The sequence below is a fragment of the Symphodus melops genome (genome assembly GCF_947650265.1).
Source record: "Symphodus melops genome assembly, chromosome: 18".
NCBI lineage: Eukaryota > Metazoa > Chordata > Actinopteri > Labriformes > Labridae > Symphodus > Symphodus melops.
This window is the reverse complement of record NC_136708.1, coordinates 12,997,394-13,023,546: the sequence shown is the minus strand read 5'-3', so window position 1 is coordinate 13,023,546 and position 26,153 is coordinate 12,997,394. Positions and strand designations below refer to the sequence as shown.

Genomic DNA, 26,153 nt, shown 5'->3' with positions numbered 1-26,153 from the left:
CTGCAACATGTACTGTACCCAAACAACTCCCAGAATGCAACTGTGAGGGACTTTTGTTCAAGATCCAATCAAAAACTTCTCACAGCTGATTAAGTGCTTCTTGTCTCAACTTTGAATGAGCAAATGAGATGAATGTCTTGTTTAAAGATTTACACAAAGCTTGTTTAAATATAAAAATGGCAGGGATTGCTTTGCTTTCTAAAGTTTCTCTTTTATAAATGCTGAGAAATGAGTAACTATTGACACCTTGCAGGAACACTCAAACAAGTAGGGGAAGATATTTTAAAAAGTAACACAAAGGAGGCTGTGGAGCAGTGTGAACATCCTACATGATGAGATTAAAGTGATTACTATGGTGGAAAGAGTAATAGAGGGAGGTTATATAACAACAAGGAAAACTGAAAGTTTGTGAGCTCTTAAGAAGACCGGTTTCCAGCCCCAAGACACAAAGTCTCTACAATATGTGAAGAAAGAGATGCAAAATTGCAGTCAGTGTAAATATTGCCTTCTACTCACATGGAGAAGTAGGAAAACAGTACTCGGAGGCCTCTGCCAATAACACAGTACGGTACACACTGGTGCTTGTGAATAACAGAGCCAATTAAGCATCCACAACACAAGACTCATGGCAACCCGGCAGCCTCAAAGGACTCAATTACTGCTCTTGGTTTGCAGGGACAGAGGGAGAGGTGGAGGCGAAGAGACACTGCGAGACATATTTCTCAGAAGAGGATTGCGCGGTTTCCCTCTGCTGGAAGCAAACACATTCTTAACGCTGTCCAAAAGCAACAGGGCTAATCAAATATCATGATGGCAGCATGTATTCCAGAGACAAACAATGTTAGGATGTTTGCTTTTTGCCTTTCAGGGATTTCCTCAGCCTATTTCCTCCCTCTGCATAAAGGATAGAAATGAATATTCACGGGTTGAAATAGGTCATTCACAGTCTGCATTCTTATTGTGTTGAATCACTGTTGCATTTGATGTTATTAGGTAGTGAGGCGGCAAGTGTCTGCAAGCAAATTAATTCATTGTGTGAGCATATTGCACTCGCTCAGGGCGGGTTTAAATACAGGACAAGGGCCTGTTCAATTAATGTTTAACACGATGGATCATTTCCGGTAATTTCCTGAGTGAGATATTCTTTGATATAAAAAGACAGTCTCTTAGCTGAAAATGTAAACAGACAAGACAGAAAATGAGTAGAAAACAATAGATATCATATCTTTGTTTCGAGTACACATTTGTTTGACAAAGGATGATGGGAAATGTAGTGAAGCAGGTAAAATGTAAAAGGGCTATTATAGACATAATGACACTCGTCTTGATATCTGCCTTTGTGGTCCATAATTACTATATTTCTGCTTTGTAATAAAGGAAGGTGGCACCAAAGGCTGTTCTGGTGTTGAATTATGGCCTCGATAAGAAGGGGAAGGGGGAGGAAAAAAGAACACATTTAAAGGAGAGTGTCACAAGTGGAATGATGAAATATGCCCAGATAAAGGTCAATGATGTATGTTGACCTCAGCTATTCAATAAGAAGCCGGAGCAGAATTATTCAAAAGACACAGATGTACTTTATGTGTTTGTTACTGAAGATGTGCTGCTCTTTTCCCAGATTCAGAAAAGCCCCCACACTCATCTGTTGAACTTGATTTGAAAGGGACAATGAGGGTCTGTCTTTCTCGAGGACAGTTGTCAGTCAACCTACAGATGAGGTCCAGAGCCATCTAACCCGGTCTGTCTGCAATCTGGCAAACAGGCAAATAAGGTCTGTTTTAAGCACTAAAAGATGTCACCGGCCTTCTAAGAGAGAGATAGCTGTGAGGAAAAACCAGAGTGAGGAAGATAAAGAAGAAGACAGGGTGTAGAAATAGCTATGGGTGAGGTGATGTGTGAGAGTAACATGTCATATCTGATGGCTTATCCTCGGTTCTTGGTGCCTTTCATTTGTCTGAGAATCAACCAGGATTTATGAGCTTCTTTGCAGCTACAAATCCTGATTATGGTCCTTCAGATGAGGAATGTCAGTCAGGCACTAAAGGGACAGTATCTGTGTGGACTGGATGGTTACATTTTCCTCAGGTAAATGGGTGGGCCGTGTGAGTGGAAGAAAATCTTAAACATGTGCTTGATTTCCAGTGAATTAGCAACATTTCAATCAGGGTTTTGTATATTTAATGTCAAGAAAGGTTTTTAAATTGAGAAACGTATCTAAAGAACCTGGCTGCAGATTAAAATTGGGCAAAGCAACTAATGCAGCAAAAAAGAATTAAATATTATGCAATCCCCCAAAAATCTATCGTCTGACATCAGAGTAGCCCCGAGGAGTGATGGGATACTTTACGAGGAATCCAATGATAGTATGGATAGGTGTTGAAGGAAGTTGAGGTAAAGACTTTTCCACCCACCTTATTGTTTTTCGTCAGACGTTTCAATCATTGTAGAGGTGTGATTTATCGAATACACATTTCACCTCCTTTGCTCACAGGCCATCATAATGTGCCAAGGCCAAAAGTTCTCTGTAAAAACAACTCTCACGACACAAGAAAGTCTGTATTCTTAATTACAATTCAGATTGTTTTACCAAAAATGGGTTGTAGTATCCAGCTGAACATTAAAATCAGAGCTTTGTTACATTTCTTCTGCAGAATAAATCCTGTGTGGGGTCAAAGATGCTGTATAAGCCAGTGATTTGGGGTCCCAGGACCCCCAGGGGTCTTCAAACCATAGCTTGGGGATCCCTGTAATAATTTACCAAAAATGATAAAAGGTAAATATTGAAAAAAGCACATCTACCAACTGGGACCTATTGCACCAATAAAATCAGCTATTCTGTTCAATACTCCCGCCCACTTTAGTTTTGTGCCAACAGATCAACATGTCTGTCACTTAAAAGTCACAACAAAAAAAGCCTCATAAAAATGAAAAACACCTTGGAGCTCACATTTTCTCAAATATTATAAAATTACTTGTAAAGTTTAAATGTAGCCTAATGCTATTGTTGCAAAGTGCTACATAGTACATAAATACATTGTATTAACATAATGCTTATCAACATTACAGTATTGAGGGGGCGTGCTTGGAAAAATGTGTCACCTGAAAGGAGTCCATGGTCAAAAAAAGTTTGAGAACCCCTGTTATAAGCTTCCCACTGAGTCACTCTTTTGGCACATGAGCAAAAAGTCAAATGAATTCAGCATATTTTGAGTTTTTTTCAACAATGGAAGATTGCAAAAGTCAGCATTCTTTTCCATCAAGGCTGATTGGCTGTGACATTCCTTAACAGAGCTGGATTGCCTATAAATGTAATCCTCCAATGTAATCCAAACTTCTCCTGCAGTGATGTGCTATACTCTTTCCCCAAAGAAAACCCCCCTCCTCCCAGCTCTATACAGATCTTATTAACTGTATTCCTGCTCCTTCTGCATTATTATACCTCCCAAGAAGTGTACCTTGTCCCCCAGCTCTGTGCATTGTTCCGTAATAATGTTCCCACCCCCTCTGCATATGTGGCAACAATGACATAAGGCAGTTACCGTTACACCCTACATGCAGCCCGAAGCTTAACAGTGAGCAGATGTGAGCTTTGATGAAAGCTCGCCTTATGACAGGGAGTTATGCTAAAGAATAGTAGCCATGAAAGCAGTTTGAACGAATGATAACGAAAGCCTCAGCTTGCAATCTTGCAGACTATACAGCTGCATTAGCATATTCTAATGAGCCCAATGTTCAGGGTTAGCCGCTTACACTAATGACGCGTTTAGCTCTTAATAAATCAGTTAAGGCAGCTCCCTGCTGGAGCCCAGGGAGCTGCACCCGCATGCACATACAGTATGTATGTGTGTGCGCACGTGTGTGTGTGTGTGTGTGTGTGTGTGTGTGTGAGAGAGAGAGAGAGAGTGTGTGTTATTTAGACTGTGTGTAGCTGTGTGTGTCATTATGCTGTAATTTTGTGAGAATGCATAAGTAAGTTTTTAAGCATTTAACTGCTTGTTTCTCTCTTTATGCGTGTGTGTGTGTGTGTGTGTGTGTGTGTGTGTGTGTGTGTGTGTGTGTGTGTTGTAGTCGTGTGTGTGCATTAGAGGGCCTTTGTCTGTTGTTTTGCACTTGTGGTAGTGTTGTAGCTTCTGGTCTTGTGTTCATTTGAAGTGTCCTCTGTTGAAGTTGTGGTCCAAACAATTTGACTTCATGATTGTTCAGTGTTTCTGCATCTTTTACCACTTCAATGAAAACCTTACATGCTTTGTGCTGTTTTACTCTTTTCAAGTTTCATTATGATTAAAAAGATTGCTCTTTAACAGGAAAAGTGTCTCAACCTACAGGGGAAAACTGGGGGATTGAAAAATGTATGTTTTGAACAGAACACTTCTGTTTTCTTAAACAGTTTGAGGATTTATAGAAAAGCGATCACAGCGTGAATATGCTTTACATGAATGCAGAGATTTAAAGACTAACACATTATTTCCAATTAAAGAGCACAGGATAAAAATCGTCCAGCTCTTTGCATTTTAAAGTGAAAACAATCAGAAAATGGACCCTCAGCCAGCTGTTAATTTCCTTGCATGAAGCTCAGCTTTGTTTCCAGTCTTTGAGCACTGAAAGGTCAGCCAGTTATCTCAACAACATGGAATCAGTCCTTTGTCCAATCATGTGCCAGGTCCTTGCAAAGAGAGAGAGAGAGGACTAACAGAAAAGAAACCTTTAGCAATTTCCTCACGTCACTGCCAATTTGACCCAGTGGTGGTTGGAAGGTCGTCAAGCCGTGGCCCTATCAGAAGGATTAGCACTCAAATGGGATTACAGGCTCGTATTAAAAAAAAAAAGAATGAAAGAAAGAGAGTAGAAACATTCAAATGCAGACAGAAACATTCTTGTAAAATGACCATTTTAGCATCATTAGTGAGGAGGAACGAAGAGGGGAATCTAAAGAGAGATGGAACATAGTGAGATGCATCCTGTAGTTTAATGGAGATTAAAGATGGAAATATTTGTATGTGTGCATATGTTAACATATATTGTTTTTGTTTAACCTTTATTTGACCATGAATTAACCTATTCAGATCAATATCTTTTTCACAAGGGTGACCGGGCCTAAAGGGTAGCAGCACACGTCATAATGAATATTACATGATTTAAGAAACAATAAGTTAAGAGAAAACTACAATCACAATGTGCACATTGGTTTACAGATAAAGTGCAGTCTTGATCACAGATTACTTCTCAGGTACTGTCCAATTGTCTCACTTTTGTTGTTCTTCTTTAAAGATCGAGCCAAAGACTGCAAGCGAAATGAGATCTGCCATTTTTCAAGTCATTTTGGAGAAAGTGTCATGCAGAGGGAGCAGCAAACTAAACGCTCTTTTCCCGAGCTTAGTGGAACAGACGGTTTAAAAACATCACAGGAACACAAGGCATAGTGGCGTCTGGTTCTTTAAAGGTATGAACATAAGAAGGAACTAAACCAAAAAGAGCTTTAGAAATAAGACTCAGTTTGTCTTCAAGAATGGCCAATCCAATTTAGTGTACAGGTCACAGTGATGAGTAAGGCTCTGAGTAGCATTAAGGAAGTTCTCACCGTCTTTCTTTTTTTTTGTTATAGTATATGTATTGTTTTTTGCCGCTTCATTTCTGCCTCTTCTTCCTTCTCTCTCTTTATTAAAGGATCCACAATAATACAATATATGTGAAGATGCATTAGAGTGGAATATCCTGGTCATTCATCCAGTGTGAATAGGACACTAAAGTAAAACAGCATACTAGCTCTCTCTCATCGGCACACGCACATACATGCATAGAGTTGGATGGCATCCTCACACACACACACATACACACACACACACACACACACACACACACACACACACACACACACACTGTGAAGCAGCATGTCTTAGTCCCACATGGCTTGCAGTGCCAGCGGCGTCTTGCTGCTTTGCCACCATGGCCCCTCTGCATGTAGGTCAGCCCCGGCCAGGGGGTACAACACCCTTACCCTCACTCCTTCTCTCCCTCGCTTCCTCGCCTCCTTCTCTGCCTCATGTCTTTCCACCCTCCTTACTGGGCGTCTTCTCCTCTATCTCCTTCTCATCCCTCCCCTCCTTTATTTCAGAAGTAGCGGAAAGGAATTAAACCTGTTACCCATTGATGTTCCTCAGCCCTTCTGTGAATGTGTCGCTTTAATTTTAAAAGTTTTACCTTGTTAAAATAAACAAGCAAAAAAAGTGATTAAAGTTGCACACTGAGTTAATTCTCTTTGTCCGAAATTGACACACATTTAAAAATAAATACAATCCCATGATGAGTCAAAAATGTTTGGGCAGTGACTCTGAAACTTTTGTTCGTCATTATTTCTCTGGAACAATGACGGATCCAAGAAACTTGTGCGAAATTGTAAACTACATGAAACCCAGTACTTATATGTCTCTTTACAGTGCACTCGTGTTTTTCTATGTGCTTGAATAGCATGTCAAAGTATGCAGTTTATCTCTTTAACTGAAGTCTTAAGGGTTTTTGTGTGTGTATATAGAAGATAAAAATAATAAATACTTCCCCCGAACACTGAAGTTCTATTAGTAATGACTTTCTTCCATCTTATGACGACATCTCTAAATATTTGATCCCAATATAAAAGAATGTCTCTGATGTTAAGACAGTATTAGCCTCATTTAGAAGTTCTCTTGGCTGTGGGGCGCTGTAGTCATGGTTGCGTGCCCCATGTTCAGAGGCAATAATCCTTGTTGCAGCGGCCGATCTGTTGCGGCCCTTTGCTGTATGTTATGCCTCATTCTCATATTCATCATTTTCTGTCTCTCTACAGCTGTCTTACCAAATAGAGGCGAATGAAGGACAAAGTTCTCCTGGCTTTGTTTCTAAACCCAGATATTTTTAACACCCAGGCAGGTGACTGGTGTGCGTCATCACTTGTTCGTCATCTGAAGTTAAAGTTGTGGGCCTTGTCAGTTGATGGAGTCAGGTGCTTTGTTGTTATTGGGCACATAACAGCTCAGTGGAAGACTGGGGTTTTCAAATTGTGAGGCAGAGCTGCTTTTAAACTTTCTTCAACTCTATTTATTGCCGAAGGTGAGAGGTGGGTGACTTACTGCAATGAGTGAGAATGACGCAGTTGGCTTAATCACGACATATAATTTAGAATCGGTAGCGATCTGCTCTGTACCATAGTTCAGTCGCATGGGTGATTCATTCTGTATTAGTGCCATTTTTAGCTGACACATGCTGAGTTTAACTGACGATGCTGGCAATAATGTCATGCAAAAAGAATAGAGCAATTTGAATCCTTTTGAGATATTCCTCCATGACTTCCTGTTTCCACATTAAGAGCAGTGTCCTGTTACAACTTTAACCTTTTTGTCTAATTGCAACCCGTTGTTCCCTTCGTTAGCAGTGTTAACAACTGAATTGAATTCATTTAATAGGGACAATGGAATTTAACATATTTTCTACACAGATCATGAAACTGATGTGCTGCATAAAGAGTATATATAGCTATTGCTAATGTCCAACTTCACTCCCTAGTTGGGCCTTTGGGTAAACGAACAGTACAACATCCAATCACATAAAACCCTCTAACACTATATGAGGATACATTTAAACAAACAATGACAAAAGGACAAACGAAATTCTATGAACCAATTTAAATTGCAGATTTAAGATACAATTTGTGGGCAGAGCTCTGGTTTGCTTTCAGCCAGCATTTCATCTTTTTTTGTAAAAGATTTTAGGTCTGAGATTAGTTTTAATTCAGGTGATAATGTGTTCCAGAGTTTACAGCCTTTCATAGAGAAAGCTGATTGTCCAGGTGTGTTGTTGTATGCCAATGCTTCTTGTTACCCTGTTTCAGTCATGTCTTTGAACTTATCAGGAGAGACGTTCAGGGCCCAGTTTGTTGATGCATTTAGAAAAAAGTTTTAGAAAAAAAAGGTAAGGAGGTTGTATCTTTTCAGTATGTGATAGTGACGCCAGAGGACAGGTTTTTTCTTTATTATTTTCAGGGCCTGTTTGTAAAGGAATGAGAGCTCTCTGATTGTAGACGGTGAAGCCTGGGACCAAACAGTTAACAAAATGAGAAATGATAGAAAATCATTAAATGCAGGAACATTTGTGCTGCTTGAGTTGGTATTCAGGTCTTATTCATTTAAAGCAGTTGAAGTTGTTCTTGATTGTTTTTGTGATTTAATTGAACTGTTTTAAACTTTCATTCTATACAGCCATTTTAGACAATTTAAAGTATATTAATGTATAATATTTGTCACAGATGGTTATTTCAAACGTGTCAATTTAGCCTCTACTTCTATTTTTAGTTGTGAAGACATACAGTATAAAAGGTAAACACAGACAACACACTTTAGTTTCTAGTTACCAACATGACAGCGGTGTCCAACCGTACTGCATTTCAATTCCATTCATTAAAATAACTTTTTGTTCCGGGTAATTCAAAGGCACACAGAGCATTAAATGAACAACAGTGCAAGTAACCAAAGAAAAAGTTTCAACAAAAGACGGTGCACGGTGACAAAGACCAGTTATTGGCTGCAGGTTAAGTAGAACAGACTTTGAAGGGGGAATTGGTTGCATTCTTGAAAAATGAGGATTACTGCAATTACAATGATGTTGCAACTTTTCCAAAGCAACCATATGCATAATTTAGAGCAAAAACTAAAATAGTTTGCAGAGTTTGATCAGGTTTTATCTGGGTTGAATGCAGCCATCAGCTGTTGTGCAGTAACATAGTAGTGAGTTAAACTGATATGAACTCTGTGTCTTTTTTGGCATCAATGTTCCTGTCCAACCAGCTGAGCTAATTACCCACCATGCACTTCTGCTATCTGCTTGTCTAAAGGCCATTACTGCTGTTCAGAAGCCATAGTGGGCTCTCTGCTTTTCAAATGATTTCCCTACAAATTGCTACTGCTGCACCAGGATGCCTTTCAGCTCACTATCTCGCTGTCCTCTGTGATCTGGATGTGTTTTCTGTCCTCCTTACACCTCTCCGAATCTCTCCTCCTGGATCTTCTTCATCCCCTCCTTCTTTCTTTAAATTACCACATTCTTGTAACATTGCTTAGTATGTAAAATATATGCATTTTCTATTCTCTCCTTCAAAAAGTGAAAACCCATGATCAAAGATTGTAAACTGTGGAAATACACCCAATTATATTTGACCAAAAGTGCAATCTTTATACAGCCTATTAGCAGTGTTAAGCTTGAGAATGCAGCGACAGGCTGATAACGACAAATATGATAGGACAAATACTAAAGACGTCTCCATTTGCATGTATAGAAACAGTTGGTGCCACACAGGATAATGAGTTTGTGTTTGTGTGACATCTCTATCAGTCAGACAGCTCTGCGTGTTTCTCTCCCTGTCTCTGTGCCCGGGAAAACAGTTGGTGGGGGCTGATACCCTGGGCATGGACCAAACACGAAGCCAACCGCTGACATTTGAAACACCAATCAGAAAATCTCAATTTGATATAAAACATATGTTGTTGCTTAATGTTCTGAGAGATGGCCTCAGCATGCAAACACATAAATTATGAAATCTCAGGAGTAATCACAGCACAGTCATATTATGCAGTGTGTATACCATAAAACGTTACGATCCTTCTCGCTTCTGGACAAACATTTTCCAGCGAGCCATTTCCCCCCCCCTTCTGCAATATGCTGAGCGGCTCAGCCTCTGTCATTTTTCATCACAGTCATTTTCTCGGCTTTTCCGAAACATTACACTGACATAAATTGCTGCCACACTGTCCGTAGCTCCACCCACAGCACCTATCTTTTGTCCTCATCTCTTCACCATGCTGGAACCTCCTCTGCTATAATAGCCAGCATGAGTGATGGAGTGTTTCTGTCAGTGTTTGCCTGATAGCACATCAATACACACACACACACACACATGCACACACACACACACACACACACACACACACACACACACACACAAACACACACGTCCTTTGCCATTACATATGTGTGCTCTGGGACCCACAGAGACATATGCTGCAGACACACACACACACACACACACACACACAGACACACACACACACACACACAGACACACTCACACCCCTCTGCCGTAGGTGACAATGGGTGTGCTCTTCATTTCCTCCTACACCTGTTGCTCACTTGGCTTTGCTCTTCAGCAGGCCAGAGGCCATCATACTGTCAGAGGGAGATACATATCCAGGAACATGGCCCGGTAGCTATGATTTTTGGAATACATGGATGTATGGGTGGGCTTTAAATGGCTCTTTTTTGTTCTGATTGTGATTTTGTTTTTTGGTTACTTTACCTTTTCTTATTATTACTTTGACCTTCCTACCTGCTGAAATCTGCTGGAAAGCTATCATAGGGACAATTAGTCTTTGTATTACCCCAGTAATTTAGTTTCTGTAGTTTCTGCAAGCTTCTGGGTCCTTTCTTCCTTCCTGCTCTCCCGATCATCTAATTAGAGACCTGAACAGCAAAAACCTGACGAAAAAAAAAACAAGTCATGCAAGGACGCCATTAATGTTATCATGACAGTTTTATCTTTTCTTTCCAGGAGCAACCGATCAAGTCTTAAATGAAAAGCTTCAACCTCCATTTCTTTTCTTCATCTTCTCAACTTGCTCCATCTTTCCATTTCTGCCAGCCTTGTTTGCCGGTCCAGCCCCCCTCGAGTGATCCCGTTAGAGGGTTAATGCTGTGAAAAATGACAGTGAAACAGTACTTTTCCTGCCATGCCAGTACCGCTTAGGGGCCGCCGTCTGCCGTAGCCCTGTTGCCTGGCAACTCCCTAGACAGTTTTCCTGAGGAAGGGCAGAGCTCTGCTTCGCTGCGATAGAGTCCTTAGCCTAATAAGCATTGTATCTCATTTTGTCTCATCGTTATGTTGTTAGTGGCACAAGTTCACTTCCAGCTGTGACTACAAAAAGAGTGTTGATGCAGGATGTGTCTCTCACATTGAATGAACAAAAAGAATTGCAGTAAGCATGACTTCCTGGAGAATTGGTGTTTGAAGAAGGACTTGATCAGCATAAAACATGAATGTACAGCATGAAGCTGTTTTGCAGGGAAAGGCTGAGATAGTTTGACATCTTTGGAGATTTCTTAGACGTACTGTATATATACACTTAAAGTCATTCAGTAATGTACCAGACCTGTACACACAGCCTGTGATAAATCATTGCACATAACTTAAAGAACAGACAAGTAAGGTAACATAACTATAGTATGTTATTGAAAGCACAAAGCTACATTGCATCAGACTGAAGTAACAATTTCAGAAAGAATTATGCATGCCTATTGTGGCACAATAAGCCATCATTTCATTATCGCGATATGACCATTCAAAATACACAGACACCGCTTAAAAGTTCAAATGTGATGTAATAAATAAGAACTACTCCATGAAAAACAAGCAATAGTTTTCACCCAGGATGAGTGCATTCCACCAGTTGGATGCTGGGCTGGGTAAATATTATTAGTAAAATAAACAGTGTAATGACTTTTTTTTTTTCTCACATCATGCAGCCTTAATGTACATAAAGATCTTGACTCTAAATAAAGACTCCACCACATTTATGAGGGGGCAGTCACAAATGAAATAAATCTGAATTATTGGATTAAAAATAATAATAATAATAATAATTCACTTCATGACCCACAAGTGCCACTGAATGCACAAAAACGATGCCTTCAAGTACAAAACAAGTAAGAATTCAGCACAACTTGCTAGAGACAACAGTTGTAAAATCCCTGTATCATTCCCCATCATTTAGAACTATGACACACCAAGGAGACTCATCCTAGTTCTTGCGTTGTGTCCAACTCTGTCGCTTCCCGTTGGTCCTAGTTGGCCTTTTATTTGGCCAATTCCACATGTGGAATCTGAATCTGCAGTCGCTGGCTCGGTGGGTGAGAGGAATCCCTCTAATTGGTTGTTGGAAGCGTGTTCTGTTCTTGTTCCACAAATAAAAGACCAAGGACTGAAAATGTTAGTGCTGTTTCTGACATTATTCTCGATTACAAGTACCTATACTGTATTACGAGCAGTGTGCAACAGCAGTGAGAAAATGGTTTATTTATCTGAATATTTCCTCATCCTTTTACGATTTCACCTTTTTGGAATGATGATTAGAGACTACCGCCACTTGCTGGCGTAGAGAGTTAATGCCTCTCACACATGCAGAGATCGTATGTGGTGGCTGCTGTTGGCTGTAGTTTCTGTGATGCGTTTCGGTGCAACTTTTTGGTAAAGACAAAAGGCAACGTGCACCAACGCTACAGGCAGCCTTCGTCGCCACTAGTTCTTTGCTGTCTGCTCGTTGTGTTAGGGGCAGGGCCTTTAAACAGAGAACTGAATGGTGCTAATGCTTGATATGGCAACTCAACAACTTTAAAAAACAAAGTTTATATGAAGGCGTACGCTTCAGTCATCACAACGAGGGGAAACAAATGTCGCCTATCTGAGCTCGAATATAAAATGTCCTTGACCTCGTCAGACAGTTGAAGCCAGAAGAGTCCAAAGCTGCCAGCAGCTTGCAGAACAAATGCCTTTATTGTTTACATGAAATATGAAACTGTGACACTTCCTGCGACAAGAGACGTTTCCTGCCACTGGCTGCTGCCCAGAGACTCGTCCAAACCGGGACATCTCATGCATAACTCATGATTTCTCCTCTTCAGTTTCACATCAAGATTGAAAATAGATTAAAAAGTTGTTGTTGTTTTTTTTTCTTGAGGAACTTACCTAGCTTTGTGATGAAAATATCATGCTTGAGTCTCAGGATCTGTTCTCTGGACTGTGCCAGCTAATTGTGATTCTTTGTGAATAAACAGCCTGTGTGTGTGCGTCATCTCCTGCTACCCCACATTCTGTGTTTCCACCTCCTTGATTTATTTAAGTAGAAACCGTCTCCTACCAGTCATTCACTGAAAGTTAACAAAAATCCAATAGTCAAGTCCTTCAGTATTCACAGATGTAAGTGAGGTGAGCCGCATGGTTGCAACAGCAGCTCGCAGGAAGGGGTAACCATTATTTTTTGACAAAATGTGTGAATTCACAACCAACAAAGCAATCGTTGCTCTTTGAAATGTTTCAGTTTTGTAAGCATCAGAGTTTGGATCTGCAAAAAATCTGCAGATGGATGAAAATGTGTGACTCTCAGTTGTGGGTGATTTCTTCTGCTGCGTTGTTTGCTGTGTCTTTCAAAAAAAAAAACGGCACCTGATTTGGACTTTGTGATCCTTTGCGGGATCACATTTTGAAAGCGAAAGCGAACAAATGCAAGCTGGATGAGGAATGCTGTGTGGAAAAAGCTGCATGTTCACATAAGAGGCATTCAAATTCAAGCGAGAAAACGTCACTATAATACAGTTAAAACAAAACGGTATGGAGAACCATTTCAGTTTGTCTCTGTTAGGTGAATCAGTGCAGCTTTTTAAGCACCAATTTCTCTCTCTAAGTGATCTTTCTATAGAGAACCACTAATGTAAATTCATCAAGGTCATAGAGGAAAGCATGAAGAGCTGCAATTTCCCATAATGGGAGCTGAATTGAGAACATTGGGGTCAAAATGACTAGTGGAAGAGGTATTTTGCCACACCTAGAGCAATGTGTCTGCATGTATTTATGAATGCCAAGATCATACACAGGAGACAGAGAAAGCACCCAGTGTGTAAAACACACAGTGTGTGTGTGTGTGTGTGTGTGTGTGTATATGTGGAGACAAAAACAAAGTATGTATTTGTTCATTTCCTTATCCATCCTTTTGCCTTAAAGAAATTAACGTAAGAGCTGAATTTCAGCTAATCAAACACTTACATTTAAGAGACACACACACACACACACACACACACACACACACACACACACACACACACACACACACACACACACACACCTTCTACTGAGCTATAAAACATGTCTCACTATAAATAACCCTTAGGACACACACGCACCAAGCGAGATGCGTGGCATTAGTTCCAGCCTTCCCCCAGGTGTCTCAGAGTTGATATATCTGAGTGTCCTCAGATGAAGTCAGGCAGGCCAAGCTAATGCTCTTATTAAGGACCTTTTTTAAGCGCTGTTAACGGAGAGAGCAAGCCAGAGAGAGAGAGAGGAGACATGACGTGTTTTAGCGTATAAATATCCACCTCAGGTGCTAATTTGCCCTGTAAGTCACCTGTGTCACCAGAGGAGAGCAAAAGACGAGTGGAAATGAGAAAAGAGCTGAAGTTACAGAGGCAGAAATGATGGAGAGATGGCGTGAAAAAGGAAGGGTGGGAGAGAAAGAAGGGAAGAAACGAGGAGGTGTAAATCACGTTAATGAATAAGCTTCATTAGTCGTGCCCATTAGCGTCCTAAGCACAGATTAATTTAACTTCAGCCGACTTTGGAGAAGCCCGGCAGCCATGATGCGACACAGTTTGATTACACACCTGGATGTTTGATCGCTGACACCCTTTACTCTGATTAGCAGTGGAAAGTCTGCATACTTCCTGCCCCTGAATGTAAAGTCAGAGCACCTGCAAAGAGAAACTTAGAATCGTTTCTTCCTTTCTCTGCTTGTTTTCTGGTTTTCCTCTATTGCTGTTATTGCTCCACAAGGAAATTAAAATTAAAACTGCTTGAATGTTACTCTTCATTTGGATGATTTCTTTCTTTTCCAGAGACAATAAAAGTACATTGGATACATTGAGTATATGATACTCAATTCTCTTCTTTTCTGCATGTTTCTGTTGTAAACAGGCGGATCCCCAAGGCCGAGACATCGCCATCCGCCCCTTCCTGGAGCACTGTGAGAATACCCACATGACCATTTGGCTGGGCATCGTCTATGCCTACAAGGGACTGCTAATGGTGAGACGAGAGAACCATACTTTTATTAGGCTCTCGGTCTAGAAGTGAATAAATGAACACTTGCACACACTTTTGAATTCACTGGACAAATGTTTGATACACTCATTAATGTGCATGAATACGCTTAGTTAAATCTCCATACAGATAGTTATTTCTCAGTATTGGTTTTTCTAAATTATATGTTCATATCAAACCTCAAGTAACTACTTTAAAGACCCTGCAAAACAAAAAAAATATTTCCCCTACTTGTAATTCTGTGTCCCAGTGTTGAGAAGTTATCTCTTCTTCGAAACTCAAGATACCACACATACAAACATTTTTGATGATTTTCCTTGAATTCAGGCATGCTGCCATAAATTCATCCCATAAAAAGTGATTTGGGGTGGGAGGTAACCCTGCCCACTTCAACCATTTGCTGGTGTGTGTGTATCACAGAGTAGCTTGAAGTGTGGAGGCCGACAGTCCTGCCGCCTCATAGATTTATACTTCTCTGATGCTGTGTATAGTGGTGAGAAAGACTGCAACATCAAGTGTGCACTTCAGGCTGACTCTTAAAACCAGGAAACTCTCACATTAAAAGACCCTAGCTTTACCTTTTTGCTTGTTGCTAGGTTGTCTAGAAAGTTAATTTAAGACAGCACTTCCAATGTGGCGACCACCATCATTCGTCTGCAAAACACTCGCGTCTTCTACAGTCTGTATGGATAAGACCTACCACTTTGTTCACAGATGACATATGGGCCTATGAGCTCACATTCTAGCAACTGCTAATATTGTCTACTTTTCCACCACACATAAATGTTCATAGAGCAGGAGTTACTGAAATATATGTTAAGGGAGAGAAAAAATTATCCACAAATGTCAAAGGCAGAGAGATGGAGGGATTGAAAGAGTTGTTGGGTAACAAACAGAAGCGTTTTGATGTCAGACAAAAGTCGACAGACTTGCATATTAATACATCCATCCATTTACCATCAGCTCACTCCTGCTAACACAAACCTGAGATTTATGATATACACTAATCCCTGGTGACTCTGATTCTGTGGCTCGTCATTCCACAGACTCTGATTTAGGTTTTACATTAAGCAGATAGACCTCTTTACACAACACACAGTGAATTATTCAGCGGGTTGCTGCTGCAACTTTAATGCTCCTCCAAACAAACAACTCCCTCTAAATAAACAGTTTGCAAGATTGAAACCTTCAGCTGCTTTAGAGGGATGTCTTTAGATTATATTTCCCCCCTTTAAGGCTCTCTCAAGTAATGAAGTAAATCTTTGTTTGATTTTCGTTCCTAAAGCTTAGTGTAATTAAATGTTTCATCGCAACCTGAACTTTGATTGTATTTATGATGATCTCTAAAAAGCACTGACAAACAAACAAACATTAAGATTGAACCAGCCCTGCTTAATTTGAAAAACATTTGGAGTTTTCAGCAGCAGGAAAGAAGAGAGAAAGTGGATTATTTCAGATAAACAGATGGACTTTACTGTCGACAAACAGACTTAGACTATTTATAACCCAAATTAAATGTTGCCATCAGTGTTCCTGAGATTAAACATAAACTCCTCTCTAACGTTTCATGAAACATGTTTCTCCTCTTCTCTTTTTCTCTCACAGTTATTTGGTTGTTTCCTGGCATGGGAGACTCGGAATGTGAGCATCCCTGCGCTCAATGACAGCAAATACATCGGCATGAGCGTCTACAATGTGGGCATCATGTGCATCATCGGCGCCGCGGTCTCTTTCCTGACGAGGGACCAGCCCAATGTCCAGTTCTGCATTGTGGCACTGGTCATCATCTTCTGCAGCACCATCACTCTGTGTCTGGTCTTCGTTCCTAAGGTCGGTTTCTCTGTGACGAAAACGTGTGTAGAACTAGAACGCTGAATTATCTCTGAACTCACACTGAGTCCTGAAACATAAAGTGCGGCGTGAACTGATATTTGTAACCAATTCCAGAAATTGCAATGTTGTACCAGAGAGGGTCCATGACTAATTCTCACATAACGTTTCCTCCAGTTTATCACCATGAGAACCAACCCAGACGCAGCCACACAGAACCGAAGGCTAAAGTTTACCCAGAACCAGAAGAAGGAAGACTCCAAGACGTCCACCTCAGTCACCAGCGTCAACCAGGCGAACACATCCCGACTGGACGGGCTCCAAACTGATAACCACCGCCTCCGCATGAGGATAACAGAGGTCTGCTTTTAATAAGAATTCTATTTGACAAGATAACGGTGCAGTGGGTGAAAGGGTTTTCGATCATGTATGCAGAGGCTTTAATACATATTAAAGGTCCAGGAACAAGTTCAATCAGAGAGCGGAGGTAGTGAATTTACGACTGTTACATACCTTCATTACTACGGCCATGAGAGTTGTATTTTTCTATGCTGTTTGTCCACCCATTTGAACGTTTGTCAGCACGATGACGGAGAACTTCATGCCTGATCACCACAGAACTTGGTAGAAAGTTGTAGCATAGGCCGACGGAGTAGCTGTTGCAGTTTTTGACAGGTTCGGGTCAAGCACAGTAATTACACAGTATTACCAGAGGTACTGGCTGGTCCACGCAGCAGTAGCTGTTCTCCCGCGTGTTACCTTGCAAAAGCTCTATGATTTATTTCTTAAACATGTCCCACTGACTTTAGCTATATTTCAAAAAATATTCTGCAATTACCTTGGCCTCTACCAAATCTGTCTGGTTAGAGTTAGAGTTGGTGTCCACGGCTTTAGAAAAAAATGAGGAGTGAATCAGATATACAGTACATGGAGGACAAGTAAAGTTATTATGTCTTTGGCAGACAGCAGTCTTTTACATCCAATTTAAGGAAGTGTTTTAGCAGCTTGTAGTCCATAGAAACAGCCTCAACACTGGATAACATATGCCTGATACAAATGAAGCCTACAACAAACTTGTCTAACCAAAACGTCTGCAAACTTCTCTCTTGGTCATCTATTTTGTCTGATACAAACAACTGGGAAAACAATAGCATGAGCTTATTTCTTTATCTCCTGTTGTTAAAGTTGGACAAGGAGCTGGAGGAGGTGACCATGCAGCTGCAGGACACCCCAGAGAAAACCCCCTACATCAAACAGAACCATTACCCAGACGCCAACAACATCCTCAGCATACGCAATTTCACCGACGGCAAAGGTGAGACATTGGCAGCACTTTCATCCACGTGGCCTTCTGTCTTATTGTTATCTGCTGCTCGTAATCTAAGGCTGTTTGTGTAAACTGCACCGATTTGAGGCGTTCACTACTTACAAATAATGTTACTGGGGAAAATGGTCTCTGATCTTGAAGAAGAGGCAGCTTCTCTTTCATGTGGAAAAAGAGACAAAAGGTTAACATTTTCAGTCAGAGGATGATTGATAAAAAAAAGCCTTTAGACAATGCCCTACCACTTGCTCTCATAATGTGTCGGTGCTCTTCAGTGAAGTCAGCACAGCTCATGTAAAATCTATCACGGTGCCTCAAATCTCTCTTCTTCACTGATTGTGACGTGTAACCAAGAACAACCAGCTCAGTATGACACCATCCTTCTAGTTCAGCTAGAATTCAGCACACAGTATGACCGTCATAACACTCAGAGTTAGTTAGCAACGAAAGGGGAACTAATCCTCATGCATTATCTCATGATGACTCTTTACTATGCATGTGTTACCTTTGCTTTGGCGAAGGATTTTAAAGCTGCTTTCACAGCAGCAGCTCGCTTGAATATCTTGACGCTTTTTTTTCCACCGCTGGAGCTTCTGTCAGCTGCAGGTGAAGAAGGGAAATCGAGAAATCTGTCTGACAACCAGTCTGTGACGTCTCTGAGAATGAGTCATAGGATAAGCTGCAGTACCTGCATACTTTCACTGCTGCTTAGTGGGTTATGCACACACTGGAGTCACTTTTACCTTTGCACCTTTATTGTACAACATAAGTTTATTGTACAACATAAGTTGGTCAAGACTTGATTTTGTTCCTAATGTCATTGTGTTTTTTGAATAATCTCCATTAAACACAACAGATGGTAAAAAGAATACAAGAATGACAAACTATGGAACATAAAGATAGATTTCTTATCCATCACTTTTGGTTTACTGTCTCTCCTCTGCTCAATATGACTATTCAAATTGATACAGCTGCTGCTGAAACATTATCAAGCCGAGTTCCTCAAAACTTAATCAGTGAATGGTTCCACTTCAGCAGTGTCGCTTTACTTAACAGACCCAAGGTGATGGCGATGTACAGCAGCCAGATTCATGTTTGATTTGATCCACACACCTACACAAAGCCGCTCTCAGGGGGGTTTAATGGATCCGTCTGATTTGGAGAAGGTAAGAAAAGTACAACAGCTGCGCTCGTTCTGCCGATTGGGAGCAGAGCTTGCTGGGAATGTTTGAGGAGTTCCTCATGTGTGAAGGTTCACAGTTACACAACAAACAGTAGGCAGTTAGTAGGAACATTCACAAAGCAATATGTCCAGACTACATGTCCATGGAACAATGTTCTTTCATACAACCTGAAAATAATTCACTATTTAAGATGAATTCCCCTCTTTTTTTTTTCATTTTGTTGAGGATAATCTGTGTAAGTCCAGGCAGAAACTGGCAGCTGATATCAGGCTCTGTTTGGCGATTCAAATTAAAAAAGTATGGGCTCAAAAATGAATCTATTTCAGACTGAATATTTACATGAGTGTCTGTAAGTAGTCAGCAGACTACAAAGACAAATTAAGCCAGACAGCTCTTTTATTGATATTCATTATACAGGTATTTTATAGATACTTCTGTTATCTAAATACATGTTATAACAAAATGTAGTAGTATTGAGGCCCCTGTGTTTGATCCATAAAATGACCCTGTCACGATTTTTCTGAACTAAAAAGTGCAAAAACGCAAAAAAAAAAAAAAAAAAGTTTTCCATAAAAACTTTCAATTGTAACATTTCCCTGAACAGAGGCAAAACACTTCAGCTACAGAAAGGATTCTTTTTATGAGTACAAACTGTAAAATGATCCAATATCACACAGGAAACGGCATCATAAATAGGCTGCTTGTTTCAGTTCAGATGCTTTTTATATCTCCTAGCATTAAAGAAAATCTTTTAAAGAGAACGATTGAGGTGAAATGCTGCGTATGCATTCAGCTTATTCTGGATGTGGTAATCAGAGGCTTGTATCACAAAAGTCTGACCTGGCGATTACTTTGTTTTAATGCAGAGAGAAGTGTATGAGTCTCTGGATAGTTGAAGTGTTCATGATAATGATCATGTGAGGAGGGAAGGGAGAAAAAGAGTTCAGACAGATCATTAGGTGCTGCTGACAAACGTCAATCTGACACACGTTACGGAATTCAAATCACAGGCCATTAAACCCCCTTTAAAGATCACCAGCATATAAACTCTTCCAGGCCTCAATCTGCTTCTGCTTGACAGTCATCATCATCTTCATCATCATCGCCTGCTCCACGTTGCAGTCATCGGTATTCATAGAAGAGCCAGTCTAAATCATAAATGTGTTGAGGGGCTGTGAATAAGAGGCTGTTATAAGAGTAGAACGCCGTGTCAACAGCGATTACGCTCACTCACAGAGGGTGAGTGTTGATCTCTCTCTGGCTGTCTTCATGAATATGCACCAGCACATGGAGAACAACCGGAGGATGACAGATGAGGTGTGGTTTTCAGACACAGCGGCTGCTGAGACCTGACTTTAGGCTGAAAAGCCAGAGGTTGTTAATTAACAGTACGGAGAGCATTTCATATTATGTTCAAGTGCACGCTCAGGTCTGTTGAAGCTCGCCTGTACCACCACACTGAAATAATTCTTACATTTTACAGTTTGTGCAGATAAAACCACCAGACCTTTGACCTCTTCAATTAATGAGTCTTCTCATACTTACATGGGCTTTTTTTTTTTTACTTTAAGTGAAATCTGTTCTTAAGTGACCCTTTGTAATGTAGCAAAGATAAAGGTCTTTGGCCTGCTTTTTATAAAATCTCTTGAGAAATCACTTTACAAATATCGATTGATTTAAATAAATCAAATTCTGAGAATCTGTCCATCCTTAAATAAAAGATTATGTCAATCATGCTAAATGTTTTGTCTCACTAGACAATAATAAACACTTAGGGGATAGCATTAGCCGGATATGCTAGTGGTTGTGTTGCACGCCCCATATACAGAGGCTGTTGTCCTTGACGTAGTAGCCGCAGGTTAGCATTGGGATTCGACCTCGGCTCTTTGTTACGTGTCATCCCTCACTCTCTCTTCCCAACACTTTTCTCTCTTCAGCTGTCCGCTCTAATAAAGGCAGAAATTGCCTAAAAAAGAACAGCTAGATATCCTCATTTTTGGACATCTATACTCTGACTCTTTTTTAAACATTATGATGAACATATAATAAGCAAACACTTTTTTATGTTTTACTCTCTGCACTCTCAATAAAAGTAAAACCTCAGCAGTTACATACACATGGATTCATTACACACCCATTTTGGCCTGAACACATGCTTTGTGTCCATAATGGAGTGCATAAATAATTGCACTTGTGTTTCTGCTCTGAAAGCTACAAGGTAACGTTTTTTTTGTTGTTGTTTTTTCCAAAATGCAAAGACAACTTGTCTTGATCCAGAATAGTTCAGTGAGCTCAGGTGTCCAATCAGGTCAGTGCGTGCTGTGATCAGGGGATCAGGTCACAGAGTTCTGGGGAAGTTCAGGGAAACCTGTGAACGCCTCGAGTCGATGTGTTTCTTTTTCTGCCTGCCTCTGTGCTACCACAGAATGCTGAAATCATCTTGAGATTCTCTAAATGAGAATTCTGAGATATGTTCTTGATAAAACCCAAACTCGTTTCCTCTTTGCTTCTGTCTGCACTTTTTGAATTCTTCCCACTCAGGTGCTTTAAATGTCACACTGACTATGAGATGTGATTAAATTATGCAGTCTGTCTTTGTTTGGGAAAAAGAAAGTGGACTAGTTTAACAGTCAGTTGACAGACATATTGTCAGGACCTTATTATGATTAAGATTGGCCCTTAAAGCTGTCTACAATTATGATCTTTCATACACTCTATGTAATTGGTGGCAATTTTTTCCTTGAGTCACAGGTTGCATAAAAGAAGTAGCTCGACCATCTTGAGTTCAAAAGTACTGTAAATGCTGAAGTGCTTGAAAAAGCATTCTGTCTAATGGCTAATATAGTATGACAGTATATTAACCAAAGTGCTTCTTGGTTGATTAATGACTTCACTTAACATTTCATTAGTCTTAATTGTTAGTTTTAGCTGATCCTTAGTTCAGGTCGTTAATGGTCCCATTAAGAGGAAAATCAATGAAGAAGAAGGGTATGTATGGAGTAGAGCTACCTGTGATTGACAAGTTACCCCCACAGTAAAAAGCATAGTTAATTCATTTTATGGGCACCCTGTCATCTCGATATGGTCACTTCACTGCCAAAAAAACAAGATAGTGATGGCAACAATAGCCATCACTTAAGGCTTCATGGGGGGTTCATACACCAGTGGGGTATGCCATAGCCTCTTTTAAACAGCCTACCTGTTGAACTCTGTTTCTAAAAAAGAGAAAGAAATGGTCTTGAGTTAGTGTTTGTTTGTGGTTATGAGCTTCACCTCCAGAAAACTTTGATGCAGCTTCCCTAACTTTAAACCTTAGTGTAAAATCCATCCTTTCCACGGCTGGGAGGTGGATTTTCTTTCCTAGTTCAGTATCACTCATTAGCATCATGGGTCAATATTTAAACCCAATATGTGTAAACTTACTTGTTTGTGACTCATTCAAAATCGTCCATTCTATGTTTTTATTTCTTTTACAGTTTTATTGAATTATTAACAGTGTGAAAAGGACACAGCTTCTTTTTATGCTCATGACAGCAGCTGAAGAAAAAGACGAGGATCCAGACTCAGGCTAGGACTAAAAGCCAGTCTGTAAACTCGCTTTGTTTCGTGTCTCAGGTGACAGACGGGGGAAGAGAAGTGAATCTGCCGGAGCACATCATATATTTCTTATTTTCATGATGCTTTTGTTTGATACAGACGGAGAGAAGTCGATACTAAAGAACCATCTGGAGCAGAAGCCCCAGGCACAGTGGGGTTCCATGGATCCTTCCAGAATAAACAGAGGTCCCCTCGAAGACATCAACTCGCCCGAACAGTAAGAACTCCCATTTCTTCAGAAGCTCTACCCCAGACTCCTTCGACTCTACCCTCCCTCCTACTCTCTATCTTTTCAGTTTCCTCACTCATCAGACTACACGTCACATGTATCGCAACCAGCCGTAGCTCTCAGGCGGTTGCTCTGGCAACAGAGCTCTGAAAGAATGGACCAGCCCTGTACTTTTCTCTCCCACGCACACCCACAATATTAAAACCACGTAGAGCGTGTGTGTATGCTCTTACCATATACACTTACAAATAAACGCAAACGCATGCAGGTACAGGGTACAAATGTCTGTCAATCTGCAGACATGCAGCAGATTGATTTGTTGTACCGCACTCCATCAAAACACTGCAGATCTCCATTCACTATGCATAAGGGGGGGAAGCAGAGGGACTTCATCAATGGCGGGGACACCTCATGCATCATTGAGAGCTCTCTCTGTTGAACTCGTTTAACTAGATCCAGGAGAGGGATGCACAGCGCAGAGGGATGGAGAAGGAAGGGACAGCAGACAGGGGCGATGGAGATTTAAAAAAAGGGGGGGGCAGTTACAGAGTGACTATAGATTAAGGGAGAAGAATGTTTAGATAGAGAGAGAGAGAGAGAGAGAAGGAGAGGCAGTGGAGAAATTAAGAGGTAGAGAATCACAGAGGCTTATGTAACCAGTGATTTACAGCTCACATTGGGAAGCAGCTCTGAAAATAGACAGGGAGGAGAACAGAAGTAAAGGAACACTCGGAACTATTCCCATGCTGCCTGAATGTTTGATCACATTGAGGGAAGAGAGATGAAGAGGCAGTGAGAGAGACAGAAGAAGAAACAAAAAAATAAATAAAGAGACAGGGAACAGCAAATGGCACATGGTTTGTGACATGATGAAGCCTGAGTCACACTCGAGAGGTGCAAATAATTGTTAAAAAAAAATCTATATTAAATACATAGAAAATACAAAAATATCCAAAGGATTTCCCTCATAGCCAAGGCAGATTGTGTTTCCATCACAAATAGAGCATACCAGACTAACTTGTTACATCTGAGTACCATAAATATTTCAGAGTTCTCCTAATTAAGACATTTTTCTGGGTCTATCACTGAATGAGCTTAAGTTTCATTCCAGTTTTTTGCACAACTAGCATGTAGGTTATGTAATGTACTCGCAAACATCTGGAAGGGGCACTAGTACTGGCAAGGTGGTGTGAAAACTGTCAAGGCAGGTAGGAGAACGATTGTCCTTTTTGTCAGATGATCCCAGACTAAAGGGGGCACGCTGGATCAGGGTTTAGGAAGGAGAAGGAAAGAAACCAAAGCGGTGGCTCAAGACAACAGGAAAACGATAAGAAGAATTACTGAGCGCTTGAGCGGTCTTTGTTGGCATTATAATGTCCTTTTTCTGTTTTATCAGCCTAGTGGGGATTCTGGTTACAAAGATAGTCCTTAAAATCATTTAAGTTTGTGAGCATGTCCAGTACAGGTGCCCCTCCTCCACCATAACAAAGAACAACTGAGAAACTAATATCACACAAAGTCAATCCCTGACTGAGAGGCACTGTAGTCTCAACTCCAAAAGCTTCTCATCTGCTCAGGAAGCACTGAGAACAGAGGTGCACCTCGTACGATCAGCTTCACCGGGGTGGGACACGACACACAGGGAAATATTCAGCCGTAACAATACATTCGGCCTGTTGGGCTAAAGGGTTTAAGTATTTACCTGTACGTCGATCAATAGAATCCTTTGGAAAAAAATAGTGACTAAAGTGGGAAAAAAACACTCCAATAAAATGTCATAATACTGTAAGTACAGGATGCAATGTTCATATTTGGTCTCTTCGTGTGCGTTTCACATGATAACTTTTCTTCACTTTTCACAGCATACAGCGTCGACTGTCCTTGCAGCTGCCCATCCTGCACCACGCCTACTTACCTTCCATAGGAGGAGTTGATGCCAGTTGTACCAGCCCCAACGGCAGCCCTGGTTCCAGCCCCCGGCACAGACACATGCCCCCCTCCTACCGGGTCATGGTCTCTGGCCTGTGAGCTTCATTCCCTCCCCCACCTGGCTCTTTGCAGAGGAGACATATATGGTCCTTTTTTCTACAACAAATAGACTGATATCATCAGCATATGTGCGAATTTTGTCTCAGAACAAGGAGGACAGGGGGAGAAGGGAGGGTGGGGGGGAGGGGCAAAGTTTAACTTTTCACACCTCTTCCCCCAAGCGTCTCTTGAGAACTGAAACCCTCAGTCGGGAAGGGGTGGGAGGAGACGGAGTGGGCACGGGCTGACCCATAGAAACTCCCATGATTCACAGCAATGTCCCCTTGTTGAGCTGCTCCCCTTGCATATGCACAGTCAAACATACACCAATACACACAAACACACACCTACACAATTACAGTCCCGCCCCCATAGCAGAGCAGTGGTGGAGCAGCCCTGACCTGACGTGTAGCCTTATCTGCTTCAAAGGGGGGGGGGTTGTCTTTTACTGTTCTTTATCTGTTGTATGTTCGGTTTTCTGCTACATGTGAGCTTGTCATCTAACTTGAGTATTTTACAGCTTTGGTGACTTGATACCAGTGACATATAATTTACAAAACCCAACAAAGGAAATCATGGAATTTACTCCCGTCCCCTTCCCATCCTTATGGAGACATGTAAATATCTTCATTTTTGACTTCGATGTTCTGTAAGCTTTGTATATGCTGTGAACGGACAATTCAAGGGGTTGAAAGCATCAAGCTTGTAACACAAGAAGGCTTTCGTGGACATTTCCAATGGAAGCTTATAAAACAAGGAAACCCCTGGAACAATAAGACATATGTATGAAAGAGTTGGAAAGGTTTGTGTTCCAAGTGATAACAAGAGCAGCACAGTAAGGTACATGAAAGCGTGTGAGTTACTGAACGTGAAAAGGCCCATTCCTCAATCTTGGAGTAAGACGCACATGGCTCTTTTTACCACTTTGTTAAATTTTGCAGCACTGATTTCTTTAGAGATTTCACATCAGACCTTGCAATAGGCCTTTCATGCTTTTACTTGCTTAGTGTGTGATCAGAAAGCATGATATACAGATTATTGTTGCTATGCCTTTTAACAGGTTTCTAAGGCTGC

General features: G+C 40.9%; 1 protein-coding gene across 1 annotated transcript in view; it reads left to right on the top strand.

Moving 5' to 3' along the window:
* The window catches only part of gabbr2 (gamma-aminobutyric acid (GABA) B receptor, 2), a 162,473-nt gene extending 136,527 nt beyond the window's left edge, over positions 1–25,946 (top strand). Inside the window, exons 14-19 of the mRNA XM_079367452.1 lie at positions 14,762–14,872; positions 16,493–16,717; positions 16,895–17,077; positions 17,903–18,032; positions 22,922–23,039; positions 24,914–25,946. Coding sequence (XP_079223578.1) covers positions 14,762–14,872; positions 16,493–16,717; positions 16,895–17,077; positions 17,903–18,032; positions 22,922–23,039; positions 24,914–25,079 — 933 coding nt within the window. The 3' untranslated portion in view covers positions 25,080–25,946. The remainder of the gene's footprint in view (positions 1–14,761; positions 14,873–16,492; positions 16,718–16,894; positions 17,078–17,902; positions 18,033–22,921; positions 23,040–24,913) is intronic.
* The last annotated feature ends 207 nt before the right edge of the window (positions 25,947–26,153 follow it).